The following is a 23,704-nucleotide window of genomic DNA, read 5'->3' as shown; positions in this document are numbered from 1 at the left end:
AAAATCAAAATGTTTAATTATTTTTTTTTTACAATAAACTGAATTGGGAATTGTTCTGAATATCTTTTATATAGCCTTCTATATCTTTTATAGAACGTGTTTGAAATAATTCTTACCACTTAAGCAAGGGGTAAGACGGAGATCCAACGAATCTACGTATTGATTCTTCCGGGAAACGTCTATTAGTTTTTAAATTATTTAGTTCTAGTAAAGATTCTGGAGCGGCAGTACGAGATCCATAATTTAAATAGCTGATGAAGGGTTCTGGCCCCCGGACTTTTAAAATGCGCTTCGCCTCTCGCCGACTTCTGACAATGTTATTTTCTACAAATTGTCTCTCATATCCGTGCCAGTTCACATATTTTGTACACTGATCCGTCAGATCCAATAAGGAAGAAACGAATGTACGTGTCAGCGCCTCAAGATTCGATCTTAACACAATTTTGGTCTAAAAATACCAATAAAACAATAAAATGTTTAAAAAAAACATAAATAACTGATATGGATTTGAAAAATTTAACAAAAAAACAGACATGGTTAACTTCTTTAAGAACTTACCGTATTTGCAGAATCAATTTTTCCACGAAGAAAGTGTAAGTTTGTTTTATCTTCTTCCAAGTTTTTATTAATATCCGTTATTATAATGCTGGCTTCAGCGATTTTTTCTTTTAAAACTTCGAAAGTATATTTTATAAGCTCCAATTGCTTATCATACTCTTTCTCTTGATTCCAAGCTGATTCAGTGTCTATTTTGTATTTTAACCTAATATATGGTACCAATGGTAGCATTAATGCATAAGAAAATATTACTCCACCGATCATATTAAAGATATGTTGGATTTCTAACTTTTTTATATGGTTATTTAAATCGGTTTTCCTCTCCTCCAGATCTACCTTGAATTCGCCGTAGTAGCCTTTTGGCCCGAAATCAATGGTTACGTTATGGTAAGTTTCATTGAAAACATTCGACAGCCGAGCAGTTGTTTTTTGAACTTTACTTAACTTTTCTAAGGATTCCTTTGCTTTTATTAGACCTTTATTGATTGTTTCTGACATTATTTTCCATATAATTTCCTTTTCGTGATCCCGGAAGGTCGTGAGGTTTTTTATGAAGGGAATGAAAGTCCTGAATGTACTATTATCCGATATGCACCATTCGAATATGGGTTTCACAGACCCTCGGTACTCGTAATGAGCATCGGAGTTTAAGTTTCGGATTTCGTCCAATCGGTCCTTGGCCGATCCCATATAGCCCAGCATTGCGTTGTCAATCGCATTGACGACCTGTTGTAACTCCCCAAACTTTACTTTCGAATCAAATTTACTTTCGTATTGCACAAAGATTTTGGATAAACTTCGAGTTGCATTTTCAACAGCACTCTCTTCTACTTCATGATTTAACTGATCTTGCTCTATTCCTGCTTGGCACCCCGAAAATAATGCCAATGCCAGAGCAAATATTGCAATGACGGCAACCATTTTAACTCACGAAAACCTTTTCAAAGTTTGACTGACTGTGGGAATGAGGAGCCGGTTTTTATACTCTCGAATCGATGTGGTTTAAGTTCATTGAAACAATTAAATTCTTTGAAATATTTAATTGTACTCAACATACAAATGTACTCAACATATATATGTACATACATAAATACTGATGTACTTATGATGAAGACAACCTCATCATACTAAGATAAGAATTTTTTGAAATTATACCAGGTACTTGCAAAATATAAGGGTATATTATAATTGTGCGAACGTTTGTAACAGGGAGAAGGAATCAACCCACTCCAAAAATTTTTGATCAGCATCAATTATATTCATTAAGTTTACATTATTCAAAATTACATTACACATCATTACATTATATTCAAAATACGTTATCTTCTTTTAAACAAAATGGATTGTACATTTTCGCAAACTTTTGTATATGTTACATGCAATTACTTTACAGGGTACTTTTTTTCGAGTTCTCGGCTTAATTATGACCGTTTTAGGCCTGTCAAAATAAGCATTATTATTAAAGATTCAAATTTCAAATAAATTACCATAACATTTTTTTAATATTCCTATAATTTTTATGATGATTTCCAAGAAAATATTCCCAAACAATTTTTGTTTCTTAGAACTATTGATTTTTTATGATTTTTGAAGAAGCACACGTAATGGCATATGGTATTGATAATGAGCACACAAGCTCATTCTAATAAAATTGATTATTTTATTTTTTCTATTTAATATTTATTTAACTATGGTATTTTGATTGGTTCGTATTTCCAAGTGCTGTTACCAATTCCTTAAAACAACAAAAATTCTTTATTGTGTTTTTTCTTTAAATGGTTATACGAAATGGTTTTTAGTCAAAAACGTGCAATGATGTGACGGATTCATCTTCAACTCTATAAATACATATTCTTGATCAGGATCACCTCCTGAGTCGATATAAGCATGTCCGTCTATCTGTTTCTACGCAAACCAGGGTTTTACCTTTAATGCTATAGAGTTCAAACATGAGGGCCATCCTGTTGCATGCATTCGGTTATATCCTATAACCTTCCATACAACTGAACTTTCGGAAATGAACAAACTTTTGATTTTTTTAAGATAAGTCCGAAGCTTCGACATTTTTCCCAATTTGTATATTGAAATTATTTTGCTATATATTTCCGAGCCGATATGTATCTATGCCACTTAACTGCAAGTGTAGTGCATTTTCGGCAAACAATATTTCAAGGCGCAAGCATTTCCCAAATATTGAGAAACTATTAAGAACCCCGAATTCGGGGAAATCACACATAAAGACAAAATCAGCACACAAGCTCATTAAATTAATAATTAAAATTTCCCAAATAATTAGAAAAGTAGAAAAGAATCTATTACTAGTAAGTATCTAAAAAAGTCATGTGCTATTTCTCAGGGTTTTCCATTAATAGGGAGAAAGCACCCGTACACCTGTGTTAGAAGTACTATATACCTGATTTGTCTGATGGAAGGTAATTTTGACAACGCTAAAGGTAAAAAAAATTCACCAATCTAAATTTCCCATATAGTATATGAGTTTTCCAACTAGTTACAAAACTTTATTATTATAAAAAAATCTATATGATTCACTATTTTCATTTTTATTCATTTTATTCGGCTTTATACATATAGTCTTTATACATATACATATAAATTCGGCTTTATACATGTGATCATATTCCGTTGAAATCTTTAGAGAACGTGTTTAAAATAAGTCGTAATCGGGCTTTTGAGCAATGGGGGTGACTGGGATCCAGAGATTCCACTCATTGCTTCTATAGGAAAACGAGTAATATGCCCGATTTCCATAATAAAATCCTGTACGGTAACGGGCTCTGGAGCGGCAGTACGAAATCCATCATACACGTAACTGATGAAGGAATCTGAAGGTTGAGATGGGGAGGCAAAAGATTCGGACTCGTCTAATAGCTTTTGGGCTTTCAAGGTGTGCTCTGCCTCTCGCCTCCTCCTGCTAATGTTTGTATGATAAAATGGTTTATCAAATCCGTGCCAGTTGACGTATTTTGTGCACTGAGCTGACAGATCCGTTAGTACAGGAATAAATGAATTTCGCAAGTCACCAGTAGTAAATTTTAATGCCAATTTTGCCTGAAAAAGATACGATATATTGAGTGAAGTAACTTTTGATACAAGTAAATAAAAACAAAAATATTGAAAAAATCTTATTGACTAAACTTTTTTTTAAAATTAATGAATTATGAAATACTATGCATATTTGATTTTGTTTGATGTAATAACTTACAATATTGACAGCTTCAATTTTTGCACGAAGTTCATGTAAGTTAGTTCTGTCTTCTGACAGGGCCTTATCGATATCCGTAACTATACTTTTGGCTTTTTCAATTTCTTTATTTAAAATCTCAAAAGTATAATTAATCATTTCCAATTGCTTTTCATATGCTTTCTCCTGTCTCCACATCTCTGCAGAGCTTATTTTATATTTTTCAATAATATTAATTGCCAAACCAAGTCCAACACCAAGACGTCCAAATATCACTAAGCCGATTGCGCCAAAGATAGTTGCGATCAAACTAATTTTTCTTTGTTTCTGTATATCCTGTATCTGGTTCTGTATATCAATCTTCAATTCGCCGTAGAAGCCGTTCGGTGCGAAATCGTTGGTAACGTTATGAAAAGTGGCATTAAAAACATTCGACAGCTGAGCAGTTTTGTGTTGCACTTCACCCAGCAGATCAAGGGCTGTTTTGGATTTTACCAGTCCGGCGTCGATAACATTTGAAATTATTTTCCATAAAATTTCCTTGTCGTGGTTGGAAATGATCCACGCCTTTATGTGGGGAATGGTAAAATTAATGGTACCATTACTCGAGATAAAACACTTAAACATAGGCTTCACACACGACGCATATTTAATACGAGCATCTGAGCTTAAATTCCGAATTTCATCCAGCCTGTCCTTGGCTGATCCCATATAACCCAGCATTGCCTCGTCAATTGCTTTGTTAACCTGTTGCAACTCCACGAACTTCACCTTCGTATCAAATTCACTTTCATATTTTACCAAGATATTAGATATGCTTTTAGCTGCCTGCGCAAAATGACTTATTTCTGTTTCGTGACTCGACTGATCTTGGGCTAATCCGCCTTGACATCCCAAAAAAATTGTCAATGCCACTGCAAATACCGCGACCTTTTTATTCGCGAAAATCTTTATAAAAAATTATTGACCGCGGGCATGAGGAGCCCAGTTTTATAAACTCAAATCTACCCATATGTATGTATGTATATGTGCAATTTTTATACCCTTGCAGAGGGTATTATAATTTTGTCCAAAAGTGTGTCGGCATCGATATCGGCCGACTATATCCTATACCTGCCATATAACTGATTGATCGGAAATGCTTTTTGATAGGAATACCAATTTTGATGTTTTTGAAGATAGAAGTTTGGACCATTTTTTTTTTTAGATTTTGTATTACAATAAATTGGGAAATAATCATATAATCAATAATCATAAAATAAATCATATTCTCATAAGGACCGGCCAACTATATCCGATATTTGCGATATATATATATCCGGTTTTAACTGCAAGGGTATATCAACTTCGGCTCCGCCCGAAGTAATCTTTCTTTTCTTGTTTTAGTTATAATCAGCTTAAGGTTAACTTAAGGTTATCGCTAGAGCTAGTATTTAGTATTTACAAGAGATGAATGATGAAAGTATAAAATTTCATTAATACATACATATGTACATATAAAAGAACGAACCTATACAAATATATATCATTCATATACCCTGGCAGATGGTATTATAATTTTGGACAAGAGAGTGCAACGCGGCTGACGAGGGTATCTTTAGATTCCAATGTTGAGATCAAAGACACTCGGCGGGTTCCGATTGTATTATCTTGCTAAATTGATGAATTGTATCCGTACCAGGTAATGTACTTCATGCACTGATCAGTTACGTTTGTCAACGAAGGAATAAATAGTGCGTGCATAGTGAGTGAGTCCAAGCTCAAGAAAGAGTAGCTCTGAGGGTAAAGATAATAGAAACCATAGTTAATTATAAGTCTAGTGAAGAGGGCTTTGCAAATACAACAGAATTTGATAATTTGCCATAATTACTTACTACGCTGGCATCCCCTTATTTTTCCACAAAGTGCATGTAAGTTGGTTTTATCCTCTTCTAAGCTGCTTTTGATACCTTCCACTAATTCCGTGACGTTAAGAAATTGTGCCTGTAGAATCTGGAAAAGTTTATCAATATGCTCTACTTGATCTGTATAAGAAGTCTTTTTTTGCCATAGGTCAAAGTCGGTTGTCCCAACTGCAGTACCAACTGCTGCCGCCAAGCCAAGTGTCACGCCAACAGGTGAAAAAATGACAACCCCGAGTGCAATAAAGACAGTTTTAATTGTTTGTTCCTTCTTTTCCCGCTCACTTTTATCCAGCAACTCCAGTCTCTTTTTGCCGTAGAAACCTCCCACCCCGAAATCATTTTTTATGTCGTGCATTATGAACTTAAATAGATCTCTAAGGTCGGAGGTGTGTTGGATAACATCGTTTAGGAGATTCAGAGAGTTGGCGGTGTGATTTAGTCCCATACTGATTATGTGGAGTGTCATGGTAGATACTGCATCTCTATCGTGCTTCGTCAGCTTCTCCGATCCAATGAAGGGTATGATGGAATGCAAGGAAACATTAGAGGCTATGCACCATTCGAACACAGGCTTAACACATTTCGAATAGGAGCTACGGGCTAGGGAATTCAAGCTACGCACTTGATCCAATCGACTCTTTGCGGTTCCCATATAGCCCAGCATGGCCTCATCGATTGCATCTATGGCCTCCGGTAACTCTTTGAATTGCACTTTTCTGTCAAATTCACTTTGATATTTCACCATAGTGTTTGTTAAGCTTTTAATCCCCTTTTCAAGAGTGTCGATGTCTTCGTTTGCATTGCACACCGAAAACATTGTCAATGCAACTACAAAAATCACAACGTAGGAACTTTTCACCATAATTGAACTGATCTTAGGTGTTCCGTATTAACCCGAATTGAAAATCGAACTACCGAACATTTTTGTAATCAAATTGAAAATACTAGCAGTCAATACTATACGATTTTCCTGGAACTATATGAGGCATGGAATAACGATGCGTTATCTCTTCCAGAAGCTACGTGTGTGTTATTTTCCAAAGTAATTTTTTATGACTATGAACAATCTTTTTATGAATAATCCCATTTAATAATTCACTGGAAAAAGAGCAATGCAATAAAAAACAATTGAAACTCACATATATGTGTACATATATGTATAACAGAAAAGGAAAGCTGTCTTCGGGCGGAACCGAAGATGATATGTATATATGGACTGTTAAATGACCGGATCCAAAATGTAATGGAAAAATTTCATATATTTGCAAATATTGTATGAAATATATATATTTTTTTAAAAATAACTTTTTAAAATGGAAATTTTGAAAAAAGCCCCAACCATCTTTCTTCGATAATACCAAAGTGCTGACATATCCGATTTTTGAGTTTAATTTAGCGATCCTAATAAAATAAGCTATAAAATAGCTCTATAGATCAAAACTATCTCAACTAACATTTAGGTTGTCCCAATTCGGTTGTCCATATTTCCAATTCATATTTTCCGACAAATACATATTTTTATGTGTTTCTTCCCAAAAGATGTACAATTTTTGGGTTCATGATTGGGAAAATTCTTTATTTTTTAAGACAAGATAAGTTTGTAGTAAAATCAAAATGTTTAATTATTTTTTTTTTACAAAAAACTGAATTGGGAATTGTTCTGAATATCTTTTATATAGCCTTCTATATCTTTTATAGAACGTGTTTTAAATAATTCTTACCACTTATGCAAGGGGTAAGACGGATATCCAACGAATCTACGTATTGATTCTTCCGGGAAACGTCTATTAGTTTTTAAATTATTTAGTTCTAGTACAGATTCTGGAGCGGAAGTACGAGATCCATAATTTAAATAGCTGATGAAGGGTTCTGGCCCCTGGACTTCTAAAATGCGCTCCGCCTCTCGCCGACTTCTGACAATGTTATTTTCTACAAATTGTCTCTCATATCCGTGCCAGTTCACATATTTTGTACACTGATCCGTCAGATCCAATAAGGATGGAACTAATGTACGTGTCAGCGCCGCAATATTCGATCTTAACACATTTTTGGTCTAAAAATACCATTAAAACAATAAAATGTTAAAAAAACATAAATAACTGATATGGATTTGAAAAAGTTAACAAAAAAACAGATATGGTTAACTTCTTTAAGAACTTACCGTATTTGCAGAATCAATTGTTCCACGAAGAAAGTGTAAGTTGATTCTGTCTTCTTCCAAGTTTTTATTAATATCCGTTATTATACTGCTGGCGTCAGCGATTTTTTCTTTTAAAACTTCAAAAGTATATTTTATAAGTTCTAATTGCTTATCATACTCTTTCTCTTGATTCCAAGCTGCTTCAGTGTCTATTTTGTATTTTCGCTTAACATTTGGTTTTAGTAACTCACAAGTAAATATTGCTCCACCGATCATTTTAAAGGTATTTTGGATTTGTAACGTTAATAAACGGATTTTTAAATCGGATTGCTTGTTTTCCAGATCTGCTTTAAATTCGCCGTAGTAGCCTTTCGGCCCGAAATCATAAGTTACGTTATGGTAAGTTTCATTAAAAACATTCGACAGCCGAGCAGTTGTTTTTTGAACTTTTTTTAACTTTTCTAAGGATTCATCTGCTTTTAGTAGACCTTTATTGATTGTTTCTGAAATTATTTTCCATATAATTTCCTTTTCGTGAGCGTGGTAGGTCGTGATGTTTTTTATGAAGGGAATGTAAGTCCTGAATGTACTATTATCCGATATGCACCATTCGAATATGGGTTTCACAGACCCTCGGTACTCGAGATGAGCATCGGAGTTTAAGTTTCGGATTTCTTCCAATCGTTCCTTGGCTGATCCCTCATAGCCCAGCATTGCATTGTCAATCGCATTGACGACCTGTTGTAACTCCCCAAACTTTACTTTCGAATCAAATTTACTTTCGTATTGCACAAGGATTTTGAATAAAGTTCGAGTCGCATTTTCAACAGCACACTCTTCTACTTCATGATTTAACTGATCTTGCTCTATTCCTGCTTGGCACCCCGAAAATAATGCCAATGCCAGAGCAAATATTGCAATGACGGAAACCATTTTAACTTACGAAAACCTTTTCAAAATTTGACTGACTGTGGGCATGAGGAGCCGGTTTTTATACGCTCGAATCGATGTGGTTTAAATTCTTTGAATAAATTAAATCTTTGTTATATTTAATTGTATTCAATATACAAATACATATGTATATATGTCAGAGCCAGAGCAACTATGACAATATAGTTACTGCGAATTTTTTTTTTTTTTAATGTGACTGGTGAGTGATGTTTGGCCAGTTTTTATGCATCCCGCTCAGTAAAATTCGCAAATTTTGGATTCGAACAAATCTGTGTTCTTGGAAGTGTTAATCAAAATACATACTATCTTAATAACACAATAAAGTTACAGATAAAATTTCTAAGAAAAAAATACATATATAATCTGCCTTTTATTTAAAAATTTATTTTATTTTTGTGATTCAACAATAAAATACAGTTTTTTAATAGTCTGTCGCAGAACGTTAAGGGCATCCGTACAATTTTTCATTCATTCATTCAATCAATTCTCTAAAAAAAATTTCAGCTAAATTGATTGAATGGATTTGTTTTTGTGCCTTTGAATTTACTTGTGACTCTTCTCGAAAGGAATAAATTAATATATGTTTAGAGAAAGAATGAAAAAACTGTGTAGTGTATTTTCTTCAGAATTGAAAAAAAAAAATGAGCTCGCCTTTCTGTCAAAATAACGGTCATATTTTAAATTTTAAAATTTACAACGATAATAGTTTAACTTTTATAAAACTAATATAATATTTATGTATATATACTATATATTTATATGCTTGCATATACCCAACCCGTAAATTCTTAGAAATATTTTAAATATAGTTTCTCTCATCAATCAGATATAGGGACATACTATATAGTATTGATATTATGTATGACGACGCCATCAGATCCTGATAATGACTAGTTTATTTTTCCATATAAATATCCGTATTTCCAATTCATAATTCCCAACAAATACATATTTTTATGTGTTTCTTCCCAAAAGATGTACAATTTTTGGGTTCATGATTGGGAAAATTCTTTATTTTTTAAGATAACATAAGTTTGTAGTAAAATCAAAATGTTTAATTATTTTGTAGACAATAAATTGAATTATAGATTGTTCTGAATATCTTTTATAGAGCCTTCTATATCTTTTATAGAACGTGTTTGAAATAATTCGCAATTCGCAATAAACCCTTATGCAAGGGGTAAGATGGAGATCCAACGAATCAACGTATTGATTTTTCCGGGAAACGTCTATTAGTTTTCGAATTATCTAGTTCTAGTACAGGTTCTCGAGCGGCACTACGGGATCCATTAGTCACATAGCTTATGAGGGTTTCTGGCCCCTGTACTTTAAAAATGGTATCTGCCTCTCGCCGGCTTCTGAAAATGTTGTTTTCTAAAAATTGTCTCTCATATCCGTGCCAGTTTACCGTTTACCGTTTAGATCCGTTCTTAATAAAAGTTTGGTCTAAAAATACCAATAAAACAATGTATTCAAAGAAAATATTTCCAAATAGTTGTTGTTTCTTAGAACTATTGAATTTTATGATTTCAGAAAAGCACACGGCATATGATATTGATGGCGTATTGATAATGACACACAAGCTAATTCTAATAAAATTGATTGTTTTATTTTTTCAAATTTATATTTAACTATGGTATTTTGATTGGTTCGTGTTTCCAAGTACTGGTTACCAATTCCTGACAACAACAAAAATTCGTTACTATGTTTTTATACCCTTGCAGAGGGTATTATAATTTTGGTCAAAAGTGTGCAACGCAGTGAAGGAGACATCTCCGACCCTATAAAGTATATATATTCTTGATCAGGATCACTTCCTGAGTTGATATGAGCATGTCCGTCTGTCCGTCTGTCTGTCCGTCTGTCTGTCCGTCTGTCTGTCCGTCTGTCTGTTTCTACGCAAACTAGTCTCTCAGTTTTAAAGCTATCGACTTGAAACTTTGCACACACCCTTCTTTCCTTTGCACGCAGTATATAAGTCGGAACGACCGGGATCGGCCGACTATATCCTATAGCTGCCATATAACTGATTGATCGGAAATGGTATAACTTTGGTGTTTTTAGAGTTAGAGAGTTCACATTTTACATGAGCGCTATTTTTGGCAAAATAATACGACATGCCAAATTTCGTAAGGATCGGCCGACTATATCCTATACCTGCCATATAACTGAACGATCGGAAATGACCCAACTTTCGTGTTTTTGAAGATAGAAAGCTGGAACTTAGTACTGATTATATTTTTGGTCAGATCATCCGACCTACCAAATTTTACAACGATCGACCGACTATATCTTATAGCTGCCATATAACTGAACGATCGGAAATGGTTTTTGGTAGAAATACCAACTTTCGTATTTTTGAAGATAGAAGTTTGGGACTTTTTTTAGATTTTTTATTTTAGTTAATTAGTTTTATTATGATGTAATCATAGGGATCGGCCAACTATATCCGATGTTTGCGATATATATCCGGTTTTAACTGCAAGGGTATATAAACTTCGGCTCCGCCCGAAGTTAGCTTTCCTTTCTTGTTTTTATTTAAATGGTTATACGCAATGGTTTTTGGTCATTAGGAAATAATAAGTAAATAAATTATATATGTATATTCTTGATCAGGATCACCTCCTGAGTCGATATAAGCAAATTTTTTTGAACCAAACCACGATTTCACTTCTCAAGCTGTATAGTTCAAACATGAGAGCCAACCTTTTGCACGCAATCGGTTATATCCTATAAATTTCATACAACTAAACTTTTGGAAATGAACAAACTTTTGAGTTTTTGAAGATAAGTCCGAAGCTTCGACATTTTTCCCAATTTGTATATTGAAATTATTTTGCTATATATTTCCGAGCCGATATGTATCTATGCCACTTAACTGCAAGTGTAGTGCATTTTCGGCAAACAATATTTCAAGGCGCAAGCATTTCCCAAATATTGAGAAACTATTAAGAACCCCGAATTCGGGGAAATCACATATAAAGACAAAATCAGCACACAAGCTCATTAAATTAATAATTAAAATTTCCCAAATAATTAGAAAAGTAGAAAAGAATCTATTACTAGTAAGTATCTAAAAAAGTCATGTGCTATTTCTCAGGGTTTTCCATTAATAGGGAGAAAGCACCCGTACACCTGTGTTAGAAGTACTATATACCTGATTGGTCTGATGGAAGGTAATTTTGACAACGCTAAAGGTAAAAAAAATTCACCAATCTAAATTTCCCATATAGTATATGAGTTTTCCAACTAGTTACAAAACTTTATTATTATAAAAAAATCTATATGATTCACTATTTTCATTTTTATTCATTTTATTCGGCTTTATACATATAGTCTTTATACATATACATATAAATTCGGCTTTATACATGTGATCATATTCCGTTGAAATCTTTAGAGAACGTGTTTAAAATAAGTCGTAATCGGGCTTTTGAGCAATGGGGGTGACTGGGATCCAGAGATTCCACCCATTGCTTCTATAGGAAAACGAGTAATATGCCCGATTTCCATAATAAAATCCTGTACGGTAACGGGCTCTGGAGCGGCAGTACGAGATCCATCATACACGTAACTGATGAAGGAATCTGAAGGTTGAGATGGGGAGGCAAAAGATTCGGACTCGTCTAATAGCTTCTGGACTTTCAAGGTGTGCTCTGCCTCTCGCCTCCTCCTGCTAATGTTTGTATGATAAAATGGTTTATCAAATCCGTGCCAGTTGACGTATTTTGTGCACTGAGCTGACAGATCCGTTAGTACAGGAACAAATGAATTTCGCAAGTCATCAGTAGTAAATTTTAATGCATATTTTGCCTGAAAAAGATACGATATATTGAGTGAAGTAACTTTTGATACAAGTAAAAAAAAACAAAAATATTGAAAACATCTTATTGACTTATCATTTTTTTAAAATTAATAAATTATGAAATACTATGCATATTTGATTTTGATTGATGTAATAACTTACAAGATTGGCAGCCTCAATTTTTGCACGAAGTTCATGTAAGTTAGTTCTGTCTTCTGACAGGGCCTTATCGATATCCGTAACTATACTTTTGGCTTTTTCAATTTCTTCATTTAAAATCTTAAAAGTATAATTAATCATTTCCAATTGCTTTTCATATGCTTTCTCCTGACTCCACATCTCTACAGAGCTTATTTTATATTTTTCAATAATATGAATTGTCAAACCAAGTCCAACACCAAGACCTCCAAATAGCACTAAGCCGATTGCGCCAAAGATAGTTGCGATCAAACTAATTTTTCTTTGTTTCTGTATATCCTGTATCTTGGTCTGCAGATCAGTCTTCAATTCGCCATAGAAGCCGCCCGGTGCGAAATCATTGGTAATTTTATGAAAAGTGGCATTAAAAGCATTCGACAGCTGAGCAGTTTTGTGTTGCACTTCACCCAGCAGATCAAGGGCTGTTTTGGCTTTTTTCAGACCGGTGTCGATAACATTTGAAATCATTTGCCATAAAATTTCCTTGTCGGTATCGGATAAGATCCACGCCTTTATGTGGGGAATGGTAAAATTAATAGTACCATTACTCGAGATACACCACTCGAACATAGGCTTCACACACGACGCATATTTAATACGAGCATCTGAGCTTAAATTCCGAATTTCATCCAGCCTGTCCTTGGCTGATCCCATATAACCCAGCATTGCCTCGTCAATTGCTTTGATGACCTGTTGCAACTCCACGAACTTCACCTTCGTATCAAATTCACTTTCATATTTTACCAAGATATTAGATATGCTTTTAGCTGCCTGCGCAAAACAACTTATTTCTGTTTCGTGACTCGACTGATCTTGGGCTAATCCGCCTTGACATCCCAAAAAAATTGTCAATGCCACTGCAAATACCGCGACCTCACGATTTTTTCGCATGTCGAAAACGATTTTTATTCGCGAGAATCTTCTTCAAAATTGATTGACCACGGGCATAATTCGCCGTTTTATAAACTTGAATCTACCCATATGTATGTACGTATACATGAAATTTTTTTAATCATCATCACCTTGAGGTTGACTTAAGGTTATCGCTGGAGTACCAAATACCAAAGTATTTATAAGTGAAGAGAAAAATATAAAATTTCATAAATACATACATACTTGTACATAAAAAACAACAAACCTATATGAATATATATCATTAATGTACCCTATCTGATGATACTATAATTTTGGTCAAAAGTGTGCAACGCTATCTCCAGCTATCTCAAACTCTATAAAGTATATATACTCTTGATCAGGATCACCTCCTGAGTCGATATTAGCATGTCCGTCTATCTGTTTCTACGCAAACCAGTCTTTCAGTTTTGAAGCTATCAGCTTCCAACTTGACACCCAACCCTCTTTCCTTTTAATAGGTTCAACATATATCCTATAGGTTCAACACAACTGAACTAACTTTTAAGTTTTTGAAAATTTTAAGCTTCGGACTTTTTCTCCAAATTTTTATTATAGAATTATAAACTGCCACTTAACTGCAACTGTATATAAACTTTGGCTACGACCAAAGCTCGCTATCTTTTCTTGTCAATGGTATTTTTAAATTGCTCTTTCCTATCTATATTTCAAGGCGAAAAAAAAAAACTCAAATACTTTTCTTGGGACTACCGAATTCCCGAATTCCCGAATGGGAGCTTCCCGAATTCGAGGAAAAAACACATATTGACAACATTGGTTGGGGTCAATCCAGCAAGATTAGGAGAGCTAAGAATTATGTCTGACCAGATCAAAGAGCGTTTGTTGAGAAGGCACATTAAAATATTTTCAGATAGTTTCCACATATATAAATCATGGAACGCAGACGTGCTTAGTGTTTGGTGTTAAAGTGTTATTAAATTAATATAATATAAAAAGAAAATTCAAATATTTAAATTGCCCAAATGATTTTATGCTGTCAATTGTAGGATTAACTAGAAAATAATCTATTGCTAGTAAGTGACTACATAAGCTGATTTTATGTGCGTTTTCTCAGGCTCTTTTATGCTTAATTGGTAGGGAGAAAGCACCGATATACAGGTGTTATAGATAAATCTGATTTGTCGGTTGTCCCATCTGCAGTACCAACTGCTGCTGCCAAGCCAAGTGTCACGCCAACAGGTGAAAAAATTACAACCCCGAGTGCAATAAAGACAGTTTAAATTGTTTGTTCCTTCTTTTTACGCCACCCCGCCCTATTATCCAGCAAGTCCAATAGCCTTCTGACGTAGTTACCTCCCACCTCAAAATCATTTGTTATGTCGTGCATTATGGACTGAAATAGATCTCTAAGGTCGGAGGTGTGTTGAATAACATCGTTTAGGAGATTCAGCGAGCTTGCGGTGTGATCTAGTCCCATACTGATTATTCGGAGTGTCATGGTAGATCATGTCATGCATCTGTATCGTGCTTCGTCAGCTTCTCCGATCCAATAAAGGGTATGAAGGAATGCAAGTAATCATAAGAGGCTGTGCACCATTCGAATACAGGCTTAACACATTTCGAATAGGAGCTACGGGCTAGGGAATTCAAGCTACGCTCTTGATCCAATCGACTCTTTGCGGTTCCCATATAGCCCAGCATTGCCTCATCGATTGCATCTATGGCCTTCTGTAACTCTTTGAATTGCACTTTTCTGTCAAATTCACTTTGATAATTCACCATAGTGTTTGTTAAGCTTTTAATCCCCTTTTCAAGAGTGTCGATGTCTTCGTTTGCATTGCACACCGAAAACATTGTCAATGCAACTAGAAAAATCACAACGTAGGAACTTTTCACCATAATTGAACTGATCTTAGGTGTTCCGTATTAACCCGAATTGAAAATCGAACTACCGAACATTTTTGTAATCAAATTGAAAATACTAGCAGTCAATACTATACGATTTTCCTGGAACTATATGAGGCATGGAATAACGATGAGTTATCTGTTCCAAAAGCTACGTGTGTGTTATTTTTTCATCTTTTCATGAATAATCCCATTTAATAATTCACTGAAAAAAGAGCAATGCAATAAAAAAAAATTGAAACACACATATGTATAACAAAAAAAGGAAAGCTGTCTTCGGGCGAAACCGAAGTTGATATACACTGGACTGTTAAATGACCGGATCCAAAATGTAATGGAAAAATTCCATATTTTTGCACACTTATATTTTTTTTTTTAAAGTAACTTTTTAAAATGGAAATTTTGAAAAAAGCCCCAACCATCTTTCTTCGATAATACCAAAGTGCTGACATATCCGATTGTTGGGTTTAATTTAGCGATCCTAATAAAATAAGCTATGAAATAGCTCTATAGATCAAAACTATCTTAACAACATTTAAGTTGTAGCTTTTCCATTCAATCAGTGGCACGGCAGATGTAGGATAAAGTTTATCATTACCTTAACAGTAATTATTATAGAAAATTAATTTTCCATTTAGTTAAAAGACTTTAGGATTTTATGAGATATTCGTTTTACTTTACAATTTGATTGACAATAAATTGAGATTAAAATCTTAAATCTTTGATATCTATTATAAAACGTGTTTAAAATAACTAGCAATCGTATGTATGTTTGATAGAATCGTCGAGGATTGAGGGGAATTACTTCTTAACTTCTTAATTTGTTTCGGTTCCTGCACTTGCTCCAATTCTGACACAGTCCTAGTTTGAGGTCTATCGTTCAGGTTGCTAATGAGGTTTTCCGTAGGTAGAGCGGTAAAGAGCAAAGACCGCCTTTCGCCAGGTACATTTTCGTAAATGGATGAATTGTAACCGTGCCAGGTGATGTATTTTATGCACTGATCAACCACATTTGTTAAAGAAGGAACAAATTGTCTTTGCAATGCGGGTGATTCGAGAGTCAAGAGAAATTTGTTCTAAAGAAGTAAAATAAATAAATAAATAAATCAATAATCAATAGTTAAAATCAATACTTACAATATTGGCAGCACTTATTTTTCCACGAAGAGCATGTAGGTTTGTTTTGTCCTCCTCTAAGGCTCCATTTATATTTTCGACTATTTTGGTGGCATTATTAATGTTGTCCTGGAGAACTTGGAAAAATTTATCAATGAGATCCACTTGATCTTGATATGTTGTTTTTCCCTTCCAAAGATTAAGGTCTGTTGTTCCAGTGGCAGCCCCAATAGCTGCTGCCAAGCCAAGTGACACGCCAATGGGTGCAAAAATTACGGCCCCGATTGAAAGGAAGATGTTTGAGATGAGCTGGGTCGTCTTTTGCGACTCGGCCTTCTCCATATACTCCAATCTCTTTTTGCCGTAGAACCCATTCACCCCAAAATCATCGCTCACGTCGTGCATTATAGACTTAAATAGATCTCTAAGGTCGGAAGTGTGTTGGATAACATTATTTAAGAGATTCAGTGAATTTTCGGTGTGAATTAGTCCCATGTCGATTGCGTTGAGTGTTATGTTGAAAATACTATCTCTGTCGTGCTTCGTCAGTTCCTCAGAGCCTATATTGGGTATGACTAAATTTAAGGTAATGTTGGACATGATGCACCACTCGAACACAGGTTTGACACAGTTCGAATAGGAGATACGGGCTTGAGTATTCAAGCTACGCACTCGATCTAAGCGGTTCTTCGCGGTTCCCATATAGCCCAACATTGATCGGTCAATTGCATCGATGGCCTCCTGTAACTCTTTAAATTGCACTTTTCTATCAAATTCACTTTGATACTTCACCATAGTATTTGTCAAACTTTGAATTCCCTTTTTGAGAGTTTCCATGTCTTCGTTTGCATTGCACACCGAAAAAATAGCCAATGCCATTAGAAAAATCGCAAAACAACTACTTTTCCCCATAGCTGAAACGATCTGAGGTGTTCTGTAATAAAAATCAAACTGCCGTAGCGCAGGTTGGGAATATTTTTATATACCCCAAGGTCTAGGAACACGATGCATTATCTCTTCCAGAAACTATATGTTTTTTTTCTATAGTAAGGTAATTTTTCACTTACTGATCCCGAACCATCCCGGTTAATTATTCTATGGAAAAACTGATATGCAATAAAAATAAATGCAAAAATATTCAGAGGTCAACTTCTTATCTTCTTATTTTGGATTTTTCTTTTAACTTACAGCTATTATAAGCAGGAAAGGAATGCCAAATTTTTATGAAGGTTAAGCTTATATACCCTTTTGTTATATAGACCATTAAAACCGTTGAGCTCAATAAACAGTTTGATTTAATCAAATGACTAAAGTGATGTCACGAGGCTTATCAACTTATATATATTTTAGAAAAAGTTATATATATTTTAGAAAACACAAATACAAAAAACCTTGTAAAGCTTATCTCTTAAACTGAAAGCGTTTTATTTAAATTGTTATTTAAATTCCATAAAAATTTTTTGTTTTATTTAATTCGAGAAGCATCAACTCTCATTTTAATATTTTCGGGGAGAAGCGAAAGTTCCCTTTATATTTATTATCTCCTAAATCAATAAGATCAAGGATATAAATTTAATAGACACTTTTTGATTTATATACCAATTTTAAACTCTATTTGGCAAAAAAAAAAAAAGCAATTTAAAAAAGGGAACAGGTTGTGTTTTTTTTTCTTCCTGGGATAAACAAGAATATATATTAACTATAGACAGGACGTTACATATTTATCTGTTGCACACGCGTAAAATCAAATACATACACACAAGGACCTGGCCGTGGCAGTAACAGAGAACCGGGCTTGGGATCAGGACATTTATCACAACCCGTCAGGACGAGGCCACTTTCTCGCTTTCTGTTACCGGGGGAAATGCTGCCATTTTTTGGCCTTGCGGTAAAAGAAAATATTTACACAATCAATTGAATTTTATTGTAAAATTTATTTTTATGAATTATTAATGACTTTTACCTGAAACCGCTGGCGGAGAAGCCTGCGTCTCTGCGACTTTACTGTATCCATTGATCTGAATATCTGCCATCACAGCTAACCGCATATATTTCAAGAATTTGAGGCATTTCGCAAATTTTGGTCGACAAACAATAAATGGCCAAAGGTGGCTAAAATATGTTGGGCATGTGAGTGAACATTTTTGCCATTTGCGGTGACATAACTTAACCAATGTCTGTAAGTTATTACACCTGTGCTCACATCAATTTTGTAAGTTTTATTTATTTATAAGATACAGCTTTAATCTAAAAGTTGGTGAATCTGTGGGGCTTCTTGTTAATAAAAATCAATAAAGAACTAGATTTCAAAGACCTCGATCTAAGAAAAATTTTGTCATCTAAACCTTGATCTAACAAAAGCATTTTGTCACAACTTTTTTTTTAATTTTTAAAATGCATATTTTATTTATTTATAGATTTATATTATCTTTTAGTGGTAGACACAGTGCGTTGAAGGTCCACACTAGAATCTCCGACGGAAAGAGTAGATACAAGTCCAGGATCAAGTTGTCTCCTTGTAGATCCAGAAGCGATTCTTTTGGCGGTAGCTCCGATGTTGATAACATAGTCACTTCACAATACCCACAGCTATATCCTTTATCAGTAAATTAGATTGCATGAAAATAACATTATTTTTGAGTGAAATTTAACCAGAGGTCTGCAGCTCACATTTTACATTCCTCATAGAATGATGAGAAAGGACTCAAGGACACTCTTGAGCTTAAAATGGTCTTTAACAGTTTGTCTCATTCATAGAGTTACTCAAATTCTCTTTCTCTTAACAATGATCTCTTTGAGCATATAAAGTACCTCTTTAAGTCGCAATATCAACATGTCCTTAAATTGAAATTCACCACTTAAGAGAAACATTCCGTGGCACTTTCTCTTAGCTTTAGCGAAAGCTCGTCACATCGGGAAGCTTAACTTCACTCCGTTTTGGCCAAGTGAGCTCAAAATTTTTGGCACATTTTTAGAACAAAACCAAAAACACCAGCCAGACCAGATGATATGACCTAGCTCCAGGCTGCAAGTACCTATGTTCGTGTCTTTGTGCCACGTGAAATTTTATTTATTTATTTATTAAGTTTATTTTTGTCTATTTGCTGGAGTTGCGGAGAAAGCTTGAAGCTGGTTCTTTTATTTTAAAAAATTTCTTGGACTCTGTTTATGTTTTCATTTTTTGGGTAAAGCGCAAACAAAGTTTGTTTTTTTTGTGAGTTTTACTTTATTTCTTGTGTACATATAGCCTGGTATTTGATAGATTGCGTTTTTAAGGCAGACAGTATGCCAAACATTCAATTCATTCCATTATGGTAAAAATAGAAGATTACATATTGAAACTGGCTACAATTTATTTGAAAATTTAATAAATTTTTAAGTAAACAAAAATTATTCATACATAGCCATAAAATATTTTAAAAATATATATAAAATTAATAATTAATAAAATTAACTTTTTTGGAATATAAAACGAAAATGAATAGTGAACTTATTGGTGAATACGGGTCGTATGAGTGATGAGCCATTGCTGCCCCAAAATGTATGCTAATATTTAGGCGACAAGAGCGTAAAAAAAATTTAAAAAATGAATTTCCAAGTTAGACACCTACGAGGTTCAATTTAATATATAACATAATTGTTTATGTGTATGTATTGCAGTCAGAGTCTCGTTCTGCTTCTGCCACTGTGTGCCCGGCTTAGACATGTTAATTTCGACTTAATGCTGTTTAAGTAAAGCCTCAATATTTGCGCCTAATACGCATACATGTGTAATGAATGTAGGCGCTTAGTCACACACGCACATGAGTACACAGAGGCAGCCTCAAATATGAGTGACTTACATGTGTAAGTCGGTAACACGACGAAAACAGATGCTATCTTGCATACGTTTGGGCACACTGGTCTGGCTGATTTTGGCCCAAATACGGTGGGTATGGGACGGGAGACTGGGGGACTGGAACCAAGGCGTCAGTCACGTGCCCTGAACCAGGCCAAGAAAGCTGGGAGTAGGGAGCGTAAGTGGCGGATGGACCCGAACCCATTCGGGTCAGTGACGTAGCCTGTGGAGCGATAAGCAAACATTGTCCATCAAAAACACACCAATGCACCTACACAGCTACACACTCGCACAAACACACTCACCCACACACCGCATTGTATTGAGCATGACATATTTGTCGATTTGCAAATTTATGTCGGGCTGCCAACTAACCAATCCCATAGTCCCAGGACCAGGCCCAACTCCCAGGACGTTGGCTTGGAGGCGTTCTAGCCAAAAACATGACCAGAACAACCCGGACCCACTGCGTACTCCGAAATTAAATTAAATAATTTATGAATAAAATAACCAGAAGCACTCAATAAAGCCGCACATGTAGCAAGGGAATGCCAAGGAAGTTAAAGGTCAGGTCAAGACACAAATTAAATTATTTTAAAATACTTAAATTCGATTAAATGACTAAAGTATCGAAAACTGCCGACTCCTTTTTCTGAATATAAATGCTAGGATGATTTAGTTGCTTCCAATACTACCTTAAGTTTTCAGTAAATATCTGGTTTTTAAAAATATCAGATAGGCCATAGTATTCTATGTTCAGCTTTAAGGAAATTTATCCTTTTTGCAATGTAAATAATTTATATTTTCGGTTGCATCAGTTCCGACAACAATGGCAACCTAAAAGCAACCGACTTTCATGGACAAAAGCCCACACACTCGTAAAGGCAATGACTTTTACAAGCGCTTTACATAAAATTATTCAATTACATTTTAATGTTGCATACTTTGGTTCTGATTTGTGCACAAACATACACATGCAACTAGAAAGTAAACGCTTACTTGGGCACGTACACACGAGTGGGTGTGGCAACACACATGGACACACCCACACATATTCTACTACTCTTCTGCCCACTTCATTAAAAATCCTGTCAATACTTATTAAACTCAAAAATCAAATCAATTTTGTGCTATAATTACAAAAATGTCTGCCGCCGGTCGTAAAGTGCTCACCAACCCACAACCATCTATATATGTATATAACGGGCGTGTATAGATATATGCACATTGTGCCTCGCACACATAAGCAAACAAATGTCAATTAAAAAGTAAAAATTGGTAGAAAATGGCGCTCGACCTGACTAAAACAAAAGAACTGAAAAACCATCTAGGACAGATATGGAGAAGCTGGAGCCGGAAGAGGAGGACGACCAGTACCAGCACCAGAAGCAGGACCAGAAACAGGTCCAGGGACGGACACAAATACTAGAAATCCTGGCTGGGCTTTGAGTCCTGCATTCGACAAGCAGAAGCTTTTGGCATTTGTCGTGCATTTTGTGTGTGCACAAAACTTTTTCGGCAAATGCCAAGCGAACATTTTTCAACGCCACCGCCGTCGCCACCACCGCTGCCAGTTTTCAGTTTTCAGTTTTTCGAGGCCTTTTTCAGCTGCGATTTTGCCCGTTCGGACGTTTTGTTGCTGTTGTTGCCATTTTGTTCTGCTCTGTCATAGTATTGGTGTTGGCCTGGCCCAGCCTGTCCTCGTATTGGTATTGGTATCGGCTGGGCACAATTGGTGCACATAGCATTGGATTGGGCTAGGTCCTGGCCAAGTTCGCGGAGGTGTGCCCCGTGCAGCGCCGCCAGATTGGGACTTAGTTAGTTACAGTGAAAAGCGACTAAGTGGCAGCGGAAGAGTTAAATTAGTGACAAAATCGGTGAGTGGATGATGGCGATGGATGCAGGGGGTCACGTAATTGAGGATGGTCTGAGGCCAGGTCAGAGAGGTGGTAGCTGGCAGGTGGCAAGTGAGAGGCTTTCTATCAGATCAAAAAGTCAAAACGTCTATGCCCTGTTGGATAAAGGCTGATTAAGGCAGGAAATTAGGAAATTTACGAGATTTTTAAGTTTAAAGATTCAATGAATAGTTTAAGGACCCATTTTCCTCCATCCTTAGTCTATACTGTACTGAAACAGCATAAATGGTTGAAAACAAGGAAAACGAAACCCTCGACACGCTGGCCAACTTGCAACTTGCCACTCGAGTCCTTGAAGAAGAGCACGAAAAGAAAAGCAAACGGAAAACACAAGGACTCGGCGGCCTAGACAGCCGAAAAACGTCTGACTTTCACGTGCTTTCTGTTATAAATACGTAAATGCATATACAAATATAATAAATACATATATAAACACTGGTATATATGTATGTATGTTGATGAAAGTACATAGTATCTGGTTGGTGGGGGATGGACTCGCGACTTTCGACAGGACTGAAATCAACAAGCAGCAATTACGGAGACAGATGAGGAAAGCAGGCGGTAAAACAACAACATCGTGATTGAGCCACCACCCACAATGTCCTTGCCACTTTTCCCCCACCCCCATACCCGCGTTGCGCCCACGCCTTATCCTTCAAGTGACAAAGATCGAAGACGTCGACAATGGCCAAAGGCATCGGCAGCGATAAGTGCATTGCTCGATAATCGAAAATGAAGCAATAAAAACAATGGCTCCTCGAAACAGGAAGCCAAAGTCACGGGATGAGAGTGACAGCGAAGGGTTTCTGCGCCAAGTAGGCAACAACAATTATTTTCCCTGCATTGATTGGTGGGCGGGAAGGAGATCATCCACACTCACATCCACATCCACATCCACATCCTTCTCCTCCTACTCCTCCTTATCGTCATCACCACACCCTTCACCATTTGAATTTCCAAAGCTGCGGAAAATACTTTCTCCCCGACCCGAACCAGCCCCTCCGAAAACTCATCCACTTGCTCTACTCGACTGCTCATGAATAAATAATAACGATGTGAGCAATGCGTCTGGTTCAACCGATATGTTTGGGGCTGGGGCTGGCAGGGGCCGCAGGTGAGGATATTTTGGGTTGGAAAGGCGTTAATGTCTAAGAAGGTGAAAATTTAGGCAGAGGTCAGGGAAATTCAATCTTTGAATTGAAAAAAGGATAGCTATTTCTGTCGAAGGTTTTAATAGCGTACTTGAGGTTTATTTAAATCTAGAAAAATATCGAAACAGAGTCAAATAAGATAAAGGA

General features: G+C 35.6%; 3 protein-coding genes across 5 annotated transcripts; all 3 read right to left on the bottom strand.

Moving 5' to 3' along the window:
* Positions 1–3,180: 3,180 nt before the first annotated feature.
* On the bottom strand, positions 3,181–6,563 carry LOC138925837 (uncharacterized). 3 transcript variants are annotated; one of them, XR_011442072.1, is made up of 3 exons: positions 5,635–6,563; positions 5,271–5,536; positions 3,181–3,627 (listed from the first exon to the last, which is right to left on the bottom strand). XR_011442072.1 is itself a non-coding variant. In XM_070277333.1 (3 exons), the coding sequence occupies exons 1-2, from the start codon at positions 6,524–6,526 to the stop codon at positions 5,463–5,465; spliced, it is 966 nt and encodes a 321-aa protein (XP_070133434.1). In that variant the 5' UTR covers positions 6,527–6,563; the 3' UTR covers positions 3,181–3,627; positions 5,439–5,462. The 3 variants fall into 3 exon arrangements, 2 of the variants coding, with proteins under 2 accessions (XP_070133434.1, XP_070133435.1); XM_070277333.1 differs by having other exon boundaries at positions 5,439–5,536; XM_070277334.1 differs by lacking the exon at positions 3,181–3,627 and adding an exon at positions 4,221–4,327 and having other exon boundaries at positions 5,439–5,536.
* Positions 6,564–12,134: 5,571 nt separating this feature from the next.
* Positions 12,135–13,901, bottom strand: LOC138925867 (uncharacterized). The gene is made up of 2 exons (XM_070277453.1): positions 12,723–13,901; positions 12,135–12,568 (listed from the first exon to the last, which is right to left on the bottom strand). The coding sequence occupies exons 1-2, from the start codon at positions 13,647–13,649 to the stop codon at positions 12,152–12,154; spliced, it is 1,344 nt and encodes a 447-aa protein (XP_070133554.1). The 5' UTR covers positions 13,650–13,901; the 3' UTR covers positions 12,135–12,151.
* Positions 13,902–16,190: 2,289 nt separating this feature from the next.
* On the bottom strand, positions 16,191–17,591 carry LOC108124341 (uncharacterized). The gene is made up of 2 exons (XM_017239956.3): positions 16,674–17,591; positions 16,191–16,612 (listed from the first exon to the last, which is right to left on the bottom strand). The coding sequence occupies exons 1-2, from the start codon at positions 17,562–17,564 to the stop codon at positions 16,268–16,270; spliced, it is 1,236 nt and encodes a 411-aa protein (XP_017095445.1). The 5' UTR covers positions 17,565–17,591; the 3' UTR covers positions 16,191–16,267.
* Positions 17,592–23,704: the final 6,113 nt, after the last annotated feature.

The sequence above is a fragment of the Drosophila bipectinata genome, chromosome 2L (genome assembly GCF_030179905.1).
Source record: "Drosophila bipectinata strain 14024-0381.07 chromosome 2L, DbipHiC1v2, whole genome shotgun sequence".
NCBI lineage: Eukaryota > Metazoa > Arthropoda > Insecta > Diptera > Drosophilidae > Drosophila > Drosophila bipectinata.
Note: the sequence above shows the minus strand (reverse complement) of the source record. Positions and strands in the feature narration are given on the sequence as shown.